Genomic DNA, 17,960 nt, shown 5'->3' with positions numbered 1-17,960 from the left:
AACTGTTTATTAAGAATGAAGAAACTGCAGACAAGCGGGAAACCACAACGTTTAAATAGAATGGTTCAACGGCAAAGATACGGTATAAAGAAGAGTTCAAATACAAAACAATAACTACAAGGAAGTTTCAAAGTTTTTCAGTTTCCAAAACTTGACGCAGTTTTCAACTTTTGGCGTCTCGTCTTCGCTGTCTTCCTCAGATGACTCTAGACTCATTTTTGTGCGCGAGTAATGTCTCTGCCCGGATCCAGAAGCGATCAATCCAGGTGTGCAGGGGTTGCAGGTCACGCTGTTGCAGCAGTCTTCGTGAGCCCTGATTACCGAAGGAGGGCAATCCAATTTGTTTAGGTCGTACAAAAGCAGGTACCCATCTAAAGATCCTGTCACTAGGTGATGGTGCGCCAAGGAGTCAAAATCTATCCTCTAAAACAGCCAGGTCTTCAAATCATTACCAGTGGCAGGAAAATATACCCTATTCCAAAATACCCCATACCATTCTACCCTATGCCATTATACACTATAGACCAATCTACAGTGTCGGTTTGCCGCATTATTAATGTAATCTTTCAAAGTGCTAATTAGAATCGTAATACTTATTGCACATGTGAAGTCATTTGAGTACTTTCACTTAAGCAGATTGTTACAAAGACTCAAGCGTTATGTTAGCCTCAATTTCGGACATTTTTCTCAATATGCAATATCACGAAATTTCCAATTCAAAATTTATAAACACCAATAAATTCCAACTTTCAATATCACGTACAAAAATGAAACAAAAACTAACTATATCAATTTTCCTTGAAATAACAATCATCAAAACGAGTCAAATTAAACAAAATATTGGTACTCGGATTGTATGAAGTCCATGCAATGAAGGTATTAAGCTATATGACAAGTTTGATACCGACGACAACATCGCCGAAAAACTTGATGAGCTAGCCTCATACCTCATACTTCCAACGCACCAACATCAAAGGCGAAAGCATTGAAAAGAATTATCGCGATCTCGTTTTTCCAGTAACCATTTGGAATCATTCCGATGAAGCAGCTACTGGACTTAGAAGGGTTGCATCTTCGCGCTGCTACTCTATTAAAAGAAATCTGCAAAATGGATGCTACAAATCAAAAACTCAAAGCATTGAAAGAAGTGGGGAGGGAAACAGCGACCCCAGCAACGAGAAATACAGCGAATTGAACGAGAAAGTGAAAAAAAAAACATTTGAAACAACTCTAACAAAGAATATAGTTTAAGGTAATTGCTCGAGAAAATACAGATAAGTCAATCCTTTTATCTTCAATTTATTTTGATCAAATTGTATGAAATTTTTTAAAGTTCTCGAAGTCGTACAGGGCTGCTATTTTAGGATATGACAGTGGCCAATATCAGAATCCTTTTTTTCTCTTTCTCCCTGCCCCCAGTACCGCCTTGGCCCGCTACTGAGGGGGGTCTGCACTTCGCATTTCAGTTAAGCCATTTGACTTCGCGGTGACTTGATCTTTTGAAAATTGCATACTAGAGCACATGTAGTATCCAACAAGCTAAATCAACTATGCAGTTGATGACTTTTGCTCGTTTTAGATATAACCTCAACACATTTCTATCACAAAATTGGAATAAAGCTTCTGTTCGCTCATGCTTGGAATTCATTTCCATTTTGCACAAGCCAATTACATTTTGCTTTGATGTTTTATTGATGTACGGCAATTGCTCGTTGGTCAAAATTAATAGTTCTTTTACCTGTTTGGAAATATTTTGTTTCGCATTCTTCAATAAGATGGGGTAAGTTTCAATTTCTTTAGTTATAGGGTAAAAAGGTATAAGGTGGATTGGTATAGGGTAGATTAGCACAGGGTAGATTGGAAAAGGGTATAATGCCATGGAACTTGATTCCCTTATTCAATTGAAATTATATGCAGATTAACACAAGGACCAATAATTTCATGTTGTCATAACGTTACTTTTAAAGTGCCGAATCATGATTTTCAGCCGCAAAATTCTTCTGTAAATGTTTATTATGCGGCTCAAAAAATTTGAAAAAACAAAATTTATAGTGTTTGAGAGCTAGCCAAGATTTAAAAAACTATGGAGAACTCCAGGTTCGAGCATACGGCCACTCGCTTTCACTACAGAAACGCATCTTTACGTGTTGAGCATACCTGGTTGGAGTTCGCATTTCTGGCGAGACTGGCACAAAGGGGCACTGCCAATTGTCTCAAGTCCCAGACGCACAGTCTGTTGTCTCGTCTCGCCCCAGATATGAGCAGTTGAGAGTCAGGAGAGAACTTAACTGATGTCACACCTCTGTCACGGTGACCTCCACTTAACATGGCCGCCTGAACGAAAACAGATTGAAGTCTATGTCGATAAATCACATGGCCGCCTGAACGAAAACAGATTGAAGTCTATGTCGATAAATCACTAAAATAACACTTTTCCCATTTTTCAAAAATTCTTCTTCATGTTCAAGCCCAATTTGAATTAAGAACATGAGTACAAAGGAACCTCACTCAGCAACGCATTGCTTTTAAGCCAAAAAACCAATGCTAAAAATTGAATTAAAACTTTTTTTGAAAATGACGTCATCGAGAGATCAAACGGGAAATTTCTCAAGAGCATTTTCAACGAATAATTACTTATTGAAACATTGACAATGATAAGACAATGTTTAGAGATATTCTATGAAGAAAGAACCGTGTTAATGATCATTAACAATCATATCATTAATGTCGATTTGTGACTTCTTGATATCTTAAATGTAACTGTGAACACTTTTTAACATTTGACTGTAAGATAAAGTTGGGAACTAATGATGAGAAACCATGCAATTGAAAGCTCAAAAGACTAATGGTTTGGCAATCATTATCATGGCGACCAAAGACTTCTGATGTGCACAATGCTTCCCGCTTGACTAGGGATCTGGACGCCTCTACCAGTACTACATCAATTTCATCCAGGTTTTCAAAAGGGATCAGGACCAGGCAAGATCTTTCCAAAACTTGTACTAGCCTTCATACCATATGCATACAAAAAAACAATTAGTTACGGCTGCGTTTAATTGTTGTATTGGTTGCAAATACGAGTTTGATTTGATATTGTACTCAAAATTGTGAATGAGGCAATTTTTACTCAAAGGACCGAAGCCAGTTTTTTGTCTCAAAAGTTGTGATTTAAACAAATGTACATAAGTGGCGATTTCATATGTTGCTTTATCATTTCATACGTAATACAGTTTTATTTCATATGTCAGAATGCTTTTCATCAAAGTTTTTAGATACGTTCTTTGCTGCACTAATTTAAAATACTGAAAAACTCCTCGGGGAAACAACGATAGATTTTAAGGAAAATAGAAACTTTTTTTTGCATTTTAAGCTTTGTGTTCCTGACTCAACATTAACTTAGATTTCTTTATAAAAAAAAGCGCTATAGAGTCCATAACTCATGTACGCATAACAAACAAAAACAAGCTTGGTAAAAGCTCTTTAAATTTTCAAAAAAGGAATAAAAATAAACAGTACAAAAATAAAAATGTAATAAGGTTTTTAAAGTCAGTTGAATTTTTCTATAGGCTTCATAAAAGTTTCCACTTACACTCAGAAAAAAAAGTTGCTAACGAATTCAAAATTGGAGGTTTTATTGCTTTAACTCATATAGACTAATAAAACTTTTTTGGGCAATATCGCGCACAATAATTTTTATATCAGAAACGCTGGGTGTCATCAGGAACGGTACGATGCTACGGCATCCTACGACGAACACTATAACGATTTACAACATCCAGTTCAATAAAATGTTTTTCAATTTATCGAAACTTTTGTTACCTTACAAATTTATTTCAAAGCTTGTTTTGAGCTTTAGGCTGGTCCCTTTCCAGCCTTACTAATTTGTTCGTCAGATCAAACGTACCTCTTCAAAATTCATTCTGCCCAGTTTTGTCTCGCTCGCTAGTCATCTCTAGCTTTTCTCGTTTGCTCGACAGAGCAAACCTTTCTCCTTAAAGTTAGGTAAACCCAGCTTTCTCGTCGCTTTGCTAGTATATCTAGCAATTTTTGTTTGTCCGGCAGAACAAACCGTTCTCCTTAAAGCTGGGTCTACCTAGCTTCCCCGTCGTTTCGCTAGTGCATCTAGTAATTTTTGTATGCTCGTGAGAGCAACCTTTTTCAAAGTTGGGTAAACCCAGCTCCTTCCCCACTTCGCTAGTTGTCCCTAACTTTTACCGTTTGCTAGTCAGAGCAAACTTTGCTTCTCAACAGTACTCGTGCTTGTGTCTTTGACAGCAAAGCTCTCTTCAAAATAACCAGTCGCTACTGGTTTTCCCTTGCTTGGCCTAGGACACTACTTGACTAGTTCTTACTAGTCTTTCATCCCTTAATCTACTTTGTTTTGTTGGTCGGCTACGCAATGGCTCACAAAGTAACAAACTTATGAACTAATGGCATTGTCGATATCGTTCATTAGAAAAACTTGAACATCAACTGATATCCGAAATTGCTTCTTCCCAAGAAGTCGACGATGTTAAGCTTTCCCTCGAGGAATTTGTTACTCTGGTAACAGAAATTGAAAGTATTTCTACGACTGTTTTGAACGTACTTCTACATTGCGCAATAGAAAATGCAAAGCAATTAAGCAAGTGAAAAAGTACGAGAAGACTTGCACAAGTGTGTAGTTCCAGCGTTAACTTAGTTGCTACAGCAATAATAACCGCAAGCAGGTGTTCATTTTCAACTGAAACAACCAGTGTTGGAATGTATCGTAACGAACAGCGGCACTCCATTTTGGACCAAGATCCATCAAATCGCATGACATTTCAAGATTCCAACTTTTCTGTGGATGAGAACCTAATTAGAACTCCACACGATTCACGCGTCTCACACGATTCAAGTCGAGGCTCCACTAATAAAACAGATGACGCGAGATTTAAACCATTTCACTAGAACATCCACTGAACCTCCACAACATATTGAAGGCTTGTATAATTCAAGTTACCTCAATTATACAATCCTTACTCCAATTCTTCATCACAGAACTATGGAATTTTCCAACGTCAGACTCAAACCTCCGACAGGCCGTTGCCAACCGCTACAACTAGTAACCCTCTTCGGTCGGGCACACGATATGGTCATCGATGGACCTCAACTGACGAAATGAACATCAACCAAAGTTCGCAGCCCATGTTGACTAGTTCGTCTAATCCACAAGACGCCTCATCTGCTTATAGCTTGAAAGGTTTCAAACTTCCCGATATACGTCTATCGAAATTCGATGGAAATCCTCTTGAAAGGAACAATTGGTTTGAACTATATCAAACAGCTATTGGAAAGAATCCTCGTATAAGTCCTGTGGAGAAAATTACATATCTTCAAACACTATGTACAGGCAGCGCAAAAAGTTTAATAGAGAGTTCTGGCACAAACTCTAGCCAGTATGACCAGGCCAACGAAGAACTCATTCGTAGTTTTGGTAATCCAAAATTCATTGTGGCTGCATACATAGAACAAATCGAAGACTTCGAGCATCCACATCTACGCAACCCTTTGTCATTTGTGAGGTATTCGACTTGCCTCCGCACGCTCGTTCATAACTTTGAAGCTAACGGTCACTTCCAATCTAGGATCAACAAATGTAACCATTATTGCGCGCAGCAAGCTTCCTCCTGCTGTTTTGATGAAATGTGCTACGGTTTGGAATATGCTACTTTAATCGATTTTTCAAATTGGCTTAACAATTATTCGAAAGTTTGGATTTCAGATTGGAAAATCGTCACCTGTCAAAACTAAACACTGTCAACAGCATCATGACAACAAGAATTGGTCTTTTCTCAAAAAAGACCATAGCGCAAATGATCCAAATAATCCTTATTCTACTTATCGCAGTTTCACCACGCCATTGAGTATTATCTGTCCCATTCATCAGGGCAATCATTATTTGGGACGTTGCCCCGAATTCAAAAAATTGCTACTCAAGAAACATTTGGAGATCGTTAAGAAACACATGTTTCAATTGTCTTTATAAACACAAGTTGAACGCTTGCAGGTCAGAAAAACGATGTAAGCAAGATAGCTGCGGTCAGAAGCATCATTCAAGTTTGCACAAAGAAAAATCTGGAATTGATAGCAAAAATCAATCTCAGAAGTCTAACAACGTCGAAGTTGAACAACGAGTTCTCAATTCGCCAGATGCCGATGATGGCATAAATCCGGATTCACTTTCGGTCATTCGAAATCAGTTACAGTATATGCCGGTAATCCTGATTAATGACAAAACCTTAATTCAGTGTTATGCAATGTTGGACAACTGCAGCAGTTGCTCTTATATATGCAAAACTACAGCGGAAGAACTGAACAGCGTTCCAAAGCAATCAGTCGACTTAAAAATTCATGGAGCTTTCTCAACGGATAAAATTCATTCCACCTAAATTTCACTGAGTGTTGGAGCATTCAACTCTACGTCAGTTCATTTTAAATTACCGAACGTTTATTCGGTTGATAAAACTCACTTCGACGTCGTCAACGTCAAACAATTGAACAACATTTATTCCAAATTTGATCATCTCAGCCACCTCAATTACCCTGAACTTGATGAAAATCATGTCCGTGTTCTCCTTGGTGTCGATGCTTTCTGGTTCATTGCTGAGAGACATCAAGAAGGTTCCCGTTGGAAGCCCATTTCCAATCAGAAACTTGCTTGGATGAACCATCAATGGACCTCTGAAGCTCCGAATACCTGGACAAAGAACCACGAGAACAACAAACAAATTATATTGATGGTCGCAACAGAAAGCAACCAACTTTAAGCAAACTTGTCGAAAAATTCTGGAAAGTTGAAGACTCTGCAATATCTGTTGATTTTCCTCCAGCTTGAAATTCAAGAAAGATCGACAAATTACTTAGGGTCAGTATAACATGAACATACTGTGGAAGCAGAGTGTGAAGCCACCAAACAACTTCGCAATCGCCAAAGCTCAATTAGGCTCACTTCAAAAACGCTTAAGTAAAGACCGATACCTTTTGGATTCATATAATAAGTCTCTTGCTACGGACATTAAGAAAGGTTATGTAAAACCAGTTGTTTTCATAAATCCTCAGCCAACTAACGTCTGGTATTTACCTCACTACCCGGTTGTAAATCCAAATAAACCTGAAAAAGTTAGACGAGTCGCAAATGCTGCTTCAATGTTTCAAGGTATCTCCTTGAACTCCTGTTTAAAAGCTGGGCCTGATCTTCTCAACAACATGTCTGGATTGCTACTTCGTTTTCGGGAACAGCCAGTCGCAGTATCTGCCAATATCGAGGGTAAGTTCAAGCCAATTGGTATTAAAGAATAAGATCAAACTGCTTTACGATTCCTGTGGATCACTGCAAAGGGCATTAAGCAAAATCAAAATACCAGCTTGATATTTGATAAGAAAAGTTCACCTTCAATTGCAATACTCGCATTGAATCAGACCGCGAAAGATTTCGCAGCTAGCGATCGCAAAACAGCTGAACTCATCAACCGGAGTTTTTATATGGATAACTTTGTCCATTCGTTTGAGTCCATTGAAATTGCTCAAGCGACCTCTTTGAAAGTAAAGACGGTGCTGAATAAGAGTGGTTTCAATTTAACAAAGTTTGTTTCAAATAAATCCGAAGCTTTCGTAAGGTTGCCTGAAACGGACGTTGTTCGAATTAATTCGATGCAAAGAATACTCGGAGTGCATTGGGGCACAAACGATGACACTACGTTTGTGAAAACACAAATCAAACACGATTTTCAAGGCAAAAATATGACTCTCCGTTGAATGCTTTCCTCAATAGCGACAAAATTCGACCCCTTGGGATTTCCTGCACCTTTTGCAATCACCGTGAAAATCATGCTACAAGTGATCTGGAATTTCATTGGATGAACAAATACCACTTGAATACATGTATATCGTTGAAAAACGGCTACTACAATGTCGACAAGGATTATCTGTGAAATTTCCACGTCACGTAGGAATTTACTTTCACAACACAAACAAACAGCTGCATGTTTTTGCCAACGCATCGCAAAACGCCATGGCAGCTTGTATTTCCGTTTGAACTACTACAGCTTCTAAACTCAACGTCAACTTTCTTATTGTAAGAACCAAAGTAGCTCCACTGAAGCAGGAGAGCATCCCTAAGCTCGAGCTACAAGCCGCTGTGATTGCATCGCGACTCTGGAAATTCGCTTCAGACGAACTGCGGTTTGAACCAAACTCTGTTTTCTACTGGACAGATAGTACAACGGTTCTTGCATGGCTTGAGCATATGCCTAGGCGCAAAAACTTTTGAAGCAATAGGCTCACTGAAATACTTTCCACTTCCAAAGAGTCACAATGGAATCATATTTCAGGGACTCACAATCCAGCTGATCTTGCCACAGGAGGAATACCCCTTTCCGATGTAGATAAACTCTGGTTCCAGCCTCCTGTGGACACCGGACTTGCAGTGGTTTAGGCCTCCACATAGGGAAGTTACATTCTTCAGCGCAAGACTATGAGAGGTCGAGCCACTAATTGATTTTTCACGTTTCTCTGATTGGCTCAAATTACTCAAAACAACTACGATGGTTCTAATGTTTATAAGCTCGCTAAGGAACAAAAGAAAAAAATAGCCGTACGCATATTACCTGGATTCAGCAAAATCCCTTATTTTTGAAATTTCTCAAAAACAAATTTTTTCCCAGAAACCATCACACGATTACAACAAGGGAAAAAATTGGACAACAAAGACGTTCTGTAAGCATTTACTCCTTTCATGGATGATAATACTCGGAAAACTAGGGGACGTCTTCGAAATTCACTACTTACCGAAACCGCCAAATACCCCATTTTTCTTAATGCTAAAGAACCAGCAGCGCGAATTTTAGTCGAACACGCCTATTGCCGATGCATGCATTTGGGCACAGAATATGTCCGCAATTACCTTCAGCAAAATTTTCTTATCATGGTTTGCGCCAAGCTTTGAAACAAATTCGCCATCGCTGTTTCTTCTGTCGGCGATTCCAAGGAAGGGGACGCAGCGTCTTCATGTCAGATCTTCCCGCCACTCGCTTTCAGGATCCAAATGAAAACCTTTACCCATTCAAAACTGTAGGTATTTCATATTGCCGAAAACTCATCAACGGCGAAGCAATATATCTGCTTGTTCACGTGCTTTATTACTCCTGCTATGCATTTAGAAACGACAGAAAGCCTCACAACGGACAGTTGCGTGACAGCTATTCGCAGGTTGATAGCACGCCGAGGCTCACCACAACGAAGACTCTTGGACAATGCGACATACTTCATCGGAGCGAAAAGCAGTTGCAAACAGAGCCACTGTCATTCGATACAGAGATAGCCAGCTACTTACATGATCAAAATATCAGCTGGAAAATGAAACCTCCTTCTGCTCCTCACTTTGTTGGTGTCTGGGAGAGACTCGTTCAGATGATTAAACGAGTTTTCCTTCTGATATGCACGCCTCTCTATCTCTTCATCACAATCGTCGCTGAAACCGAAGGACTTTTGAATGAACGACCATTGACGCATGTGAACCATGATATCGCCGACGACCTTCCGTTGACTCCAAATCATTTTCTCCTTGGTAGACCTTTTGTGTACACACCCTCAGCGGCCTTCAGTGACCAGCCAACCAGTAGGCTATCCGCGAAGTGTTGGAGATTGGTGAAGGAGAAAATGGATTTCTTTTGGCGCCGACTGCTGAAAGAATATGCCCCGACACTCATTCGGCGCACAAAATGGTCACAGCCAGAGGACATCATCAAATCTGGAGACCTCGTATGGATACTGGAGGACTTCAGTATGGATCTGGTCACTTGGACGAATCATCGAGACTTTCACCGGGCCTGACGGCAGAGCGCGTTCGTGCGTGATAAAAAAAGCGCTAGGGAAAATAAGTCGACCCGCCGTAAAATTAGCTTTGGTAACACCTAGGGAAAACACTAAGGGCTCCCCCGAGGATCATTAACAATCATATGATTAAAGTCGATTTGTGACTTCTTGATATCTTAAATGTAAATGTGAACACTTTTTAACATTTGACTGTAAGATAAAGTTGAGAACTAAATATGAGAAACCATGCAATTCAAAGCTCAAAAGACTAATGGTTCGGCAATCATCATCAAACTGTCTGTGAATCTTAGATGACTATCCAAAGCGGACGTCCCCCCCTCAGGAATTCGACCCCCTGCCGACCCAATGGGTCCCCCCTTTGTACTATTTTGATATCCTTTTTGGCGACAAATCGTAAAATTTTTCTAAGGCGCCTTCAGCGCCAATATATAGTATTTTTGAGGTAGGAGCGCGCGCCGAAAAAACGCAGTTTTTTGTCAAAATTTTCCAAAAATTGTCTAAGAACCAATTTAATTGCCTGTTTTTTTTTCAAAACTTTGCCTGCGGCGCAAGAAAATTTGGTCAAAATGAGGTCTTTATAGTGATTTAGGAGAGCTCGAAAAATCAATTTGCTCAACCTAAAAAAAAAGTCGCCCCACTCTAGAAAATCCTAGATCCGCCCCTGAGTTTTGGTATCCATTTTCAAGTTTGACTATTCATGTCGATGCCCTGCGACAGGCTGATGCCTCTTAGGTTGTGGCCCAAATTAAATTATATTCTGAACGCACAGTTGACTAGAGTATGCTGACAAGTCGCAATTGCCTCGAAAAGTTGAGTTGAACAAACTCTCACCTGAGTTCCACTTTTGAGGTCGAACAGCCCAATCAGTCCAGTGTAAGTGGCCATAGAATACATGGAGTGACTGATGGCTATGGAGGACACTATTCCACTCCCATTGCCCCTCCCTCTTCCTCCACTTCCAAACCCACTACTCATGCACCTGGTCGAAGTCGTGTGATATAATAGGCGACACTGTGTAAAACCATGATCCGAACTATTTCCCGAAGGTCGAGGCAAAGTTAACAACTTCAAAAAGAAGCCGAAAAAACTGTTTATACCTCTTTAACATCTGATCACACAATTTTCTATTTGATACAAGAATAACCTAATTATTTTTAATTCTTTGAAACATCTTTGAAATCATTAAATTTTTGAATAACTTTCGTAAAACTAAAAATAATTCTTAAAATTGGATGGAAATACAGCGACGCTTTATGATTCTTTTCGCCTCTAAATGGCATCAACATGTCATTAGGCCACCTATTGTATTATATTGCAACACCTGGTCACAGGCGGGTCGTTTGGTCTGTTGAGGTCAACTATGCGTAACAGTGACTTGTCGAACCCACAGAACAGATGTCGTCCTTCGCTGTCAAATTGCACGCAAAAAGGTCCTGTTACCTCATCCACGTGGTTCTAAGCTTGCCTCCTTTCTAACTATAAGTTCATGGCCAAGATTATATTAAGTTAAGAAACTAACCTTGTTAAACTTATAATAAAGACACTTCTTTGTACAGATCACCAATTTTTGCGATGAAAAGAATCTTAAAATTTTGAGCCATCTTAGCGTTTTTTACTCGATTACTACTCATTCGGCTTTTCTTATTTCAGGAGAGTGGATTTTGTTAATGGGTAAAATTCTGATTCCACCGGAAAATCTTGAACTTAAAATCCACTTTCGAAACAAGAAGCCGTTCACGTTTTTTGCGCCTTTTCCACTTGCGTGATCGGAGAGAGCAGTTTGCCTGATTTTTAGCAAAGGAACTTGACTGGAACTCAAAATTGCATATGAGCAAAATGCTTTCATCAATGCATCAATATGTATGCAGCGCTTCTGTTAGTGCACCTTAAGAGCAAAATAAGTAAAAACAGCTTCGTTCTTTACGCGGGAAAAATAAGAACTACTATTCACTTTCAGGAATGGTTACAGTCAAAATTCTCACGTTGCAAAATGACCCACTAACAGACAGTTATGTATTACAAATCTGAGAGAAAAGTTACACTACTGGACAAACTTGAACGCAAATTTACGTTTTTGTTCTCTAAAAGCCTAAAATCAAAGACAAATCTGGACATTATTTTGTTAGAATTTTACCGAATTTTTTTTACATCAACCGACTGCAAATGATCTAAACTATCCTCTCTGAAGTTCTCAAATTTTGATTTGAAGCACTAACCAGTTTTTTCGGGGTCTGAACATGCAAGTTTTCACCATTTTTAATAGGTTTTTTAATGGAGCGAAAACTTTTTTGAATATTTGCATTGCTGAGTGTGACAACTTTTCTCAACTCTATTATTGCTTTTTTTTCACACTGTTAGAAAAACTTTTTACAAATGGTTAAAACTGGCATTTTCAGAACCGGAATAAGCTAGTTTAGGCTTCAAAAGTTGAGACTATCAGAGAGGGAAGTTCAGGTGATTTGCAGTCGGTTGATGTAAGAATTTTGGTAAAATTCTAACAAAATATTGTCAAAAGTTGTCTTTCAAATTAGGCTTTCTAGAGAACAAAAATCTGAATTTGTGTTCAACTTTGTCCACTAGTGTATTTCAGTCAGAGCAGTTAAAACAGTTAAAAGGATGTTGATTGATAGGAAATATTCTGCCATTCGCTCCTTCTACTTTAAGGAATTCCCCCTGGTGGTTAGAATAGAAGAGAGGCAGGCCTTGATAGAGACAGAGCACACTGTGTGACCAGTGTCTGCACTCCACATCAGCACGGGCGACCTCCTCGATGACGTCACAAAGGAGGGAGACTGGGGGTGCCACTTCATGTCGTACACTGGCTGCCCCAAATCAACACACAAGTCTGGTACAACATCTTCCTAATGACCAGTGATGAACAATCCATGCAATTAAGACCTATGTATTATCTATGTATCAGAAAACTAGTGCTCATTGTGCTCGTTTTTGATGGTTTGCTATAATATGTTCTAATACACATCAGTTGAAATTAGAATTGTGCTATATGATGAAGCCAAGGCGTTGTATTGAGGCGTTATAATAAGAAACATCATAGCGGTTAGATCCAGTAGGAAAAACACAGCCGCAGACATTTGGTAAAGAGTTAATGAACGCAAAGAAACGGAAAAAACTCTTTCTTTTTGATTATCAAAGAAAAAATATGCCCTTAAAGCTCTTTGAATCTCTAGAACAATTTATCACTGGCACTTTTGATACAGACAACCCAATTTGAGAAAACTGGATCAAACAGGTAAAGTTTTTACTCCGCTTCGAAATCTAAAAATTAAATAGCACTTTTGTTGAAACTAGAAATCGATCAGGTTGTTTCGCGCTTTTTCAGCTTTCAAAATTGGAGAGTGCATTTTGCCTAACTTCTACCAAATGGTCTCAACCTAACTTGCCGACCTTCTACCAAATTGAACTCAAAAAGTGCACATATATCTAAGGCCATTAATATGTGCATTAATGAATATGAATGCACTTCTTTTAAAGTGTATTAGAATGTACTGAGTGCATTAGAGCATTCCTAAAATTCTTTTCGTGAAACAAACATCATCTCGACCTATACTGCGTTTTACGGCGACAAAACGCGACAGCAATTTTTCAGTGAGCCGAAAATGTTTAAAAGGAAATAATTGAGATTTTGCAAAAACCATGCGCTTGCTGTGATAGATAGCAAGAAAAATTGGCATTTTGCCTGGCAATTAGGCTACCTTCATTGACTCAAGTACCATATTGAGTTTATGGTTTTGTTTGTGGGTTATATCTACGTGTTTAGAAACGTTCACGTATCATAGCTCTCCAGGATTTTTCAAGTCTAAGTTACAACGTTCTCAATCAATTTAGTTCATGCCTTGAAAAACCTTGTTAAAAAATCAAGAAGCCGAGAAAGAGGGACGCGACGTCCTTTTATAATACAGCCACGTTAAAAAATCATTTGAAGAGCTTCATTTTAAGACCCAATAATAAAATATAGATTGCGTGTTTCGCAAGTTGAGGACCCTTTAAGCTTAAGTCACAGAAGTTACAGAATCGCTATCGCTTTACAAATCAGAAGATATTGCGCTTCTAAAAAAACTTTGAAAGGACATACTTTTTACACAGAGGCGAAGCAGAGCGATACAACACAAACATAGCATGACAACCTACCCGACAGAAATTGAGACAAAAATTTTGAAAATGTCGAGAAAAATAGATCTAGCAAAACTTGCCAAACAAGATAATCGAACATTAAATTTGCATCTGAACAGATCTTACTTAGCAGTAACAAAGCTATCAATTTATGGCAGACCCCATTGGAGCTCAAAAATTGTTTTCATAAAAAAATTTTGAAGACCCTCCAAAAGATCACAAAAAAAGAATCCCTCCAAAAGATTACAAAAAAGTTTTGAAGACCCTCCAAAAGATCACAAAAAAAACAGGCAGAGTAAAAAACAAAACAAAAATTCCTTGCCAACAAAAAAAAACAAATAATGATAAAAAAAAGTTATTTGAAAAGCAGACTAGCTCAAAAAAACTAGTAGCTAACGACAGCACAGATTTGAGTAAATGGTTCAGTGATTCTGTAGGACAAGTTGATTACATAAAAATCGCTATGTTCCCAATCGATAATGCTTGCTAATCTCGAACAGAACAATCGTTTGCTTAATAATCCAAGCACAAAAATCGACGACTCAAAAACTTCGAAAATTTCGTTTATCTTTGTGTCGGTCAGAAAGTCATCTGGTTGTTCTTTTGCCGCGTCAAAAGTTCTACTTTGGAGATCGAGCTCTGGTCTGGGCCAACGTATCTTATTCGAAGTTGGTCGAGTGCATTCTCGAGATTATTTTGTACAGCTTCTGCTAGACTGAGGTAAAAGGTGAGGGCGTTACAGTCTAGGTGAAAAAAAAAATTAACGATTTTTTTAAATGCAACATAAATTTCGCATTTTTCTTTACTTCTTTATCTCCAGTAATTGAATTTACAAATGGCTTTCAGAAATTTAGAAGAAAGCTAAACCTTCAAAATGTGTCTGTGTTACGGAAAACAAGACGACAAAAAGAAACAGACGGACGATTAAAAAACGCTTAAAGTTTTTTGTTTCCAAAAAAAGATCCAGACCAAATTTGAACCCAACCTCTGTCGTTTCAGAGTTTCAGCAAAAAGTGTTATCTCTACGCAGATGCACTCGAAGGCTGATAAATTTTGAATTTCGTATGAAGTTGGTTGAAATGTGTAACAGTTTCACGTGCGAAATATGGTGAACAAAATTGTTTGTGGGAAAAAGTCTAGTACCCGGTTGCAACACCCTTGCTTATCGGAAGGGTATAAATTTGAGAAGCGGTTGAAAGAATTCCATTTACATGTTTGTTGACGAAAATAACATCTCTGATAAACTCAAAAGGATGATCATAAGCCTTGAATTTCGAGATTTTTTGAAATATTCATAATACTCGGTCTGAATTTCGTAACACAAATTAGAATGCTTTTAAATTGTTGAAATTTCAAGTTAATTTTATTTGAATTTGTTTTTTTATGGGTTAATCTACCATGCGCAGAAAGCAATCAAGTAAGTTTATAGCCCGTCTCAAAATCAGTTTCTCCAAACGTTTATCTAACATTGCTGTAGTATCGACAAATATCGTGTCCATCTTGTTGTGCTACTTATTTTTATTGACAAGATTTTTTAAGAAATTAATGAAATTGTTGCAAGAGAAAAATCCTATTGAGGATCTAACAGAAAACTATGACTAGTGAGGATTTATGAGCTTGTAAATAATACCCACAACCCTACATACTCAGTTTAGTTCTGCGAAATATTGAAAACAGGCCACGTTTTGTTTTTCGGAAATAGCTTTTATAGGCAAATATTCATCACTGCCTTCAAGACTGTATCTCCGGGAGAAATGTACAAGCGTAGGACGTTGTCGTTGCTGTTGCAGAGAAGCCTCTGACCGTCTGGCGAGAACTGTAACCCTATCAGATAATTTTCAGGGGGTCGGCAGAATTGTTCTCTGCTCACAGCTAGCAAAACTGCTTCGCTCTTGCACGCTCCTTTTTCAGAGTCGTGCATTCTGTACCCAACTAATTACTTCATTACTAAACCAGAAAGTTGTGGCAGTGAAATCAAAATCTATCTGAAAATAAGATTAAAGATGGGAACAAGAATCATTCAGATAAGTTTGCTTTAGTTTCATCTTTTCTACAGTCAAAAATCAAAGCGCAAAACGAACCGTAAAATCGTTACCTGAATTTCAAAAATTCTCTTTTTTCGACTTTCTGGTCAGAAAAAGTTATATCAAAACGTATCTAGTCGATTGCTCTGCAAATAGCACAGAATTCTCCGACTATACTGGTAAAAATACCTTATCGGGCAATCGTTATAGTCGAAAAATTACAAGACAATTTTATTTTTTCATTTTTTTTTGCAGAAATTTTTTATTCCCAAAAACTTTTTATTAACAAGGTAGCACAAGAAAAAACTTCAATGAATACTTTGACTGAAGTGAAACTTAAGTTTCATGGCTTGTCTTTCTATATTCAGCCTGATAGCTTACTTTACTCGCTCAAAATTATACTAAAATTTGAAACCGGTTTTTCTCGATATTGAGATAATTTTTAACCTCGTTCGAAAGAAGGCTGAAAAGGCTTCAACATGATATATCACTCCACTCATTATGATGATTACTTGCGGTAAAGTTATTGACTGAACAACAAAATAAGCGTGCTCGCTCACCTTGTTCGATCGAATTTAGACCAAAAATCTAAAATTTCAAACCAAAAATCAAAAAATTTAGACCAAAAATCAATAAATTTTAAATGTCGTTCGAATCACGAATGAACGGGCTTTAATATGATAAATCACTCGACCCAATCCGATGATTATTTGTGGTTATTGCTTTTGCGTGGAAAAAAAGAAAAAACTAAACCACACCCGAATACAAAGTTCCTCCCCTTAGAAACAAAAAAGTTAAAAACTGGCTTTAAAAGTAGCTAAATCATTTCCGGCACATTAACACAGCAAAAATAAAAGATAAATATAATATTTTTTTACCGCAGTTCGGTCATTCTTCTTTAGCAAGAAAAGTACCACAAGGCTTCAAATTTAGCTTCAGTCTGCTCGCACATGTTTTTTTTTTAATTACACAAGCTGGTGGCCCATCCTGTAGTGATGGTGCCCAGTAAAAAAAATGATTGAGCGTTCAATCGCAGGTGCGCTGCAATTTGCAACGACCCTCAATCGGATCATGCATGAAAGTTAACACGTGGATTTATTACTCTTTTATCGCTCTCTAATTAAACTGTTGTTTATACCTAATTTTGCTGCCAACCTGTGAAAGGTTATGGGCCCAGCTGCTAAAATACGTCTCAGAAGTCAAGATTGACTGATTTAACAAAAAATTTTGAGAGACCAAGCTGTAAATTATTGACACAGTTAGAGTCACAAAAAAGACAACCGAGGAAAAAGTCAAAAGGAAGATAGTGAACTGGCAGATAGACAACAGAGCAATACAAAGAGTCATTGAGACAGGGCAGTGAGACAATTCAGTGATCAGTGAAGTTTGGAGTCACGAGCAAATCTGAAAGAAGCACACGAGAGAAAGACACACAAAGCGAGAGAGAGAGAGAGATATAGAGAAAGAGAAAGAAACAGTAATAGATAGAAACTGAAAAAACTTTTCAGTTTGATAAATTCAATTGATGTGGTGTTTCAAAAATTTGTAGACATTTGTTGTTGCTTGGGGGTTATCGTAATCCGTCGCTGCGAGATTTGAACTCGAACCTGATTTAAAGAATAGAAGTTCCACAAAAACACTCCAAAACTTCCATTTTGCTAAAATATATTGCGATGTATGAAGTCTGAGAAGTAACCAAAGCTTTGCTAAATCGCTGATATGTTATTCAGTACGCTTACCGGTAGGTTTTGGATCAGACTTAGGTAATGAGATACATGATTACTTGAATTATGGGCTGCGATATGTTTGCTGATATAATATTGACTGAATTTCTGTCATTGAAAAGTACGTGGAACATAAGATATCTGTTCATAGCAATACGGTTTAGGTGAAAAATGTCTACGTCAGAAAGAATAGTGTTTTCAGGAAAAGAAGATTTTTTTTACT

The 17,960-nt window shown here is 38.0% G+C and overlaps 1 protein-coding gene across 1 annotated transcript; it reads right to left on the bottom strand.

Annotated features, from left to right (window-relative positions):
- Nucleotides 1-8: 8 nt before the first annotated feature.
- Nucleotides 9-15,970, bottom strand: LOC134848972 (telomerase Cajal body protein 1-like). The gene is made up of 6 exons (XM_063866474.1): nucleotides 15,719-15,970; nucleotides 12,561-12,719; nucleotides 11,180-11,313; nucleotides 10,690-10,837; nucleotides 2,158-2,334; nucleotides 9-423 (listed from the first exon to the last, which is right to left on the bottom strand). Exons 1-6 carry the CDS (start codon nucleotides 15,908-15,910, stop codon nucleotides 115-117), a joined length of 1,119 nt encoding a protein of 372 aa, XP_063722544.1. The 5' UTR covers nucleotides 15,911-15,970; the 3' UTR covers nucleotides 9-114.
- Nucleotides 15,971-17,960: the final 1,990 nt, after the last annotated feature.

Source organism: Symsagittifera roscoffensis, chromosome 1 (assembly GCF_963678635.1).
Source record: "Symsagittifera roscoffensis chromosome 1, txSymRosc1.1, whole genome shotgun sequence".
Lineage (NCBI taxonomy): Eukaryota > Metazoa > Xenacoelomorpha > Acoela > Convolutidae > Symsagittifera > Symsagittifera roscoffensis.
The sequence above is the reverse complement of the archived record's forward strand: the minus strand, read 5'-3'. Positions and strand labels throughout refer to the sequence as shown.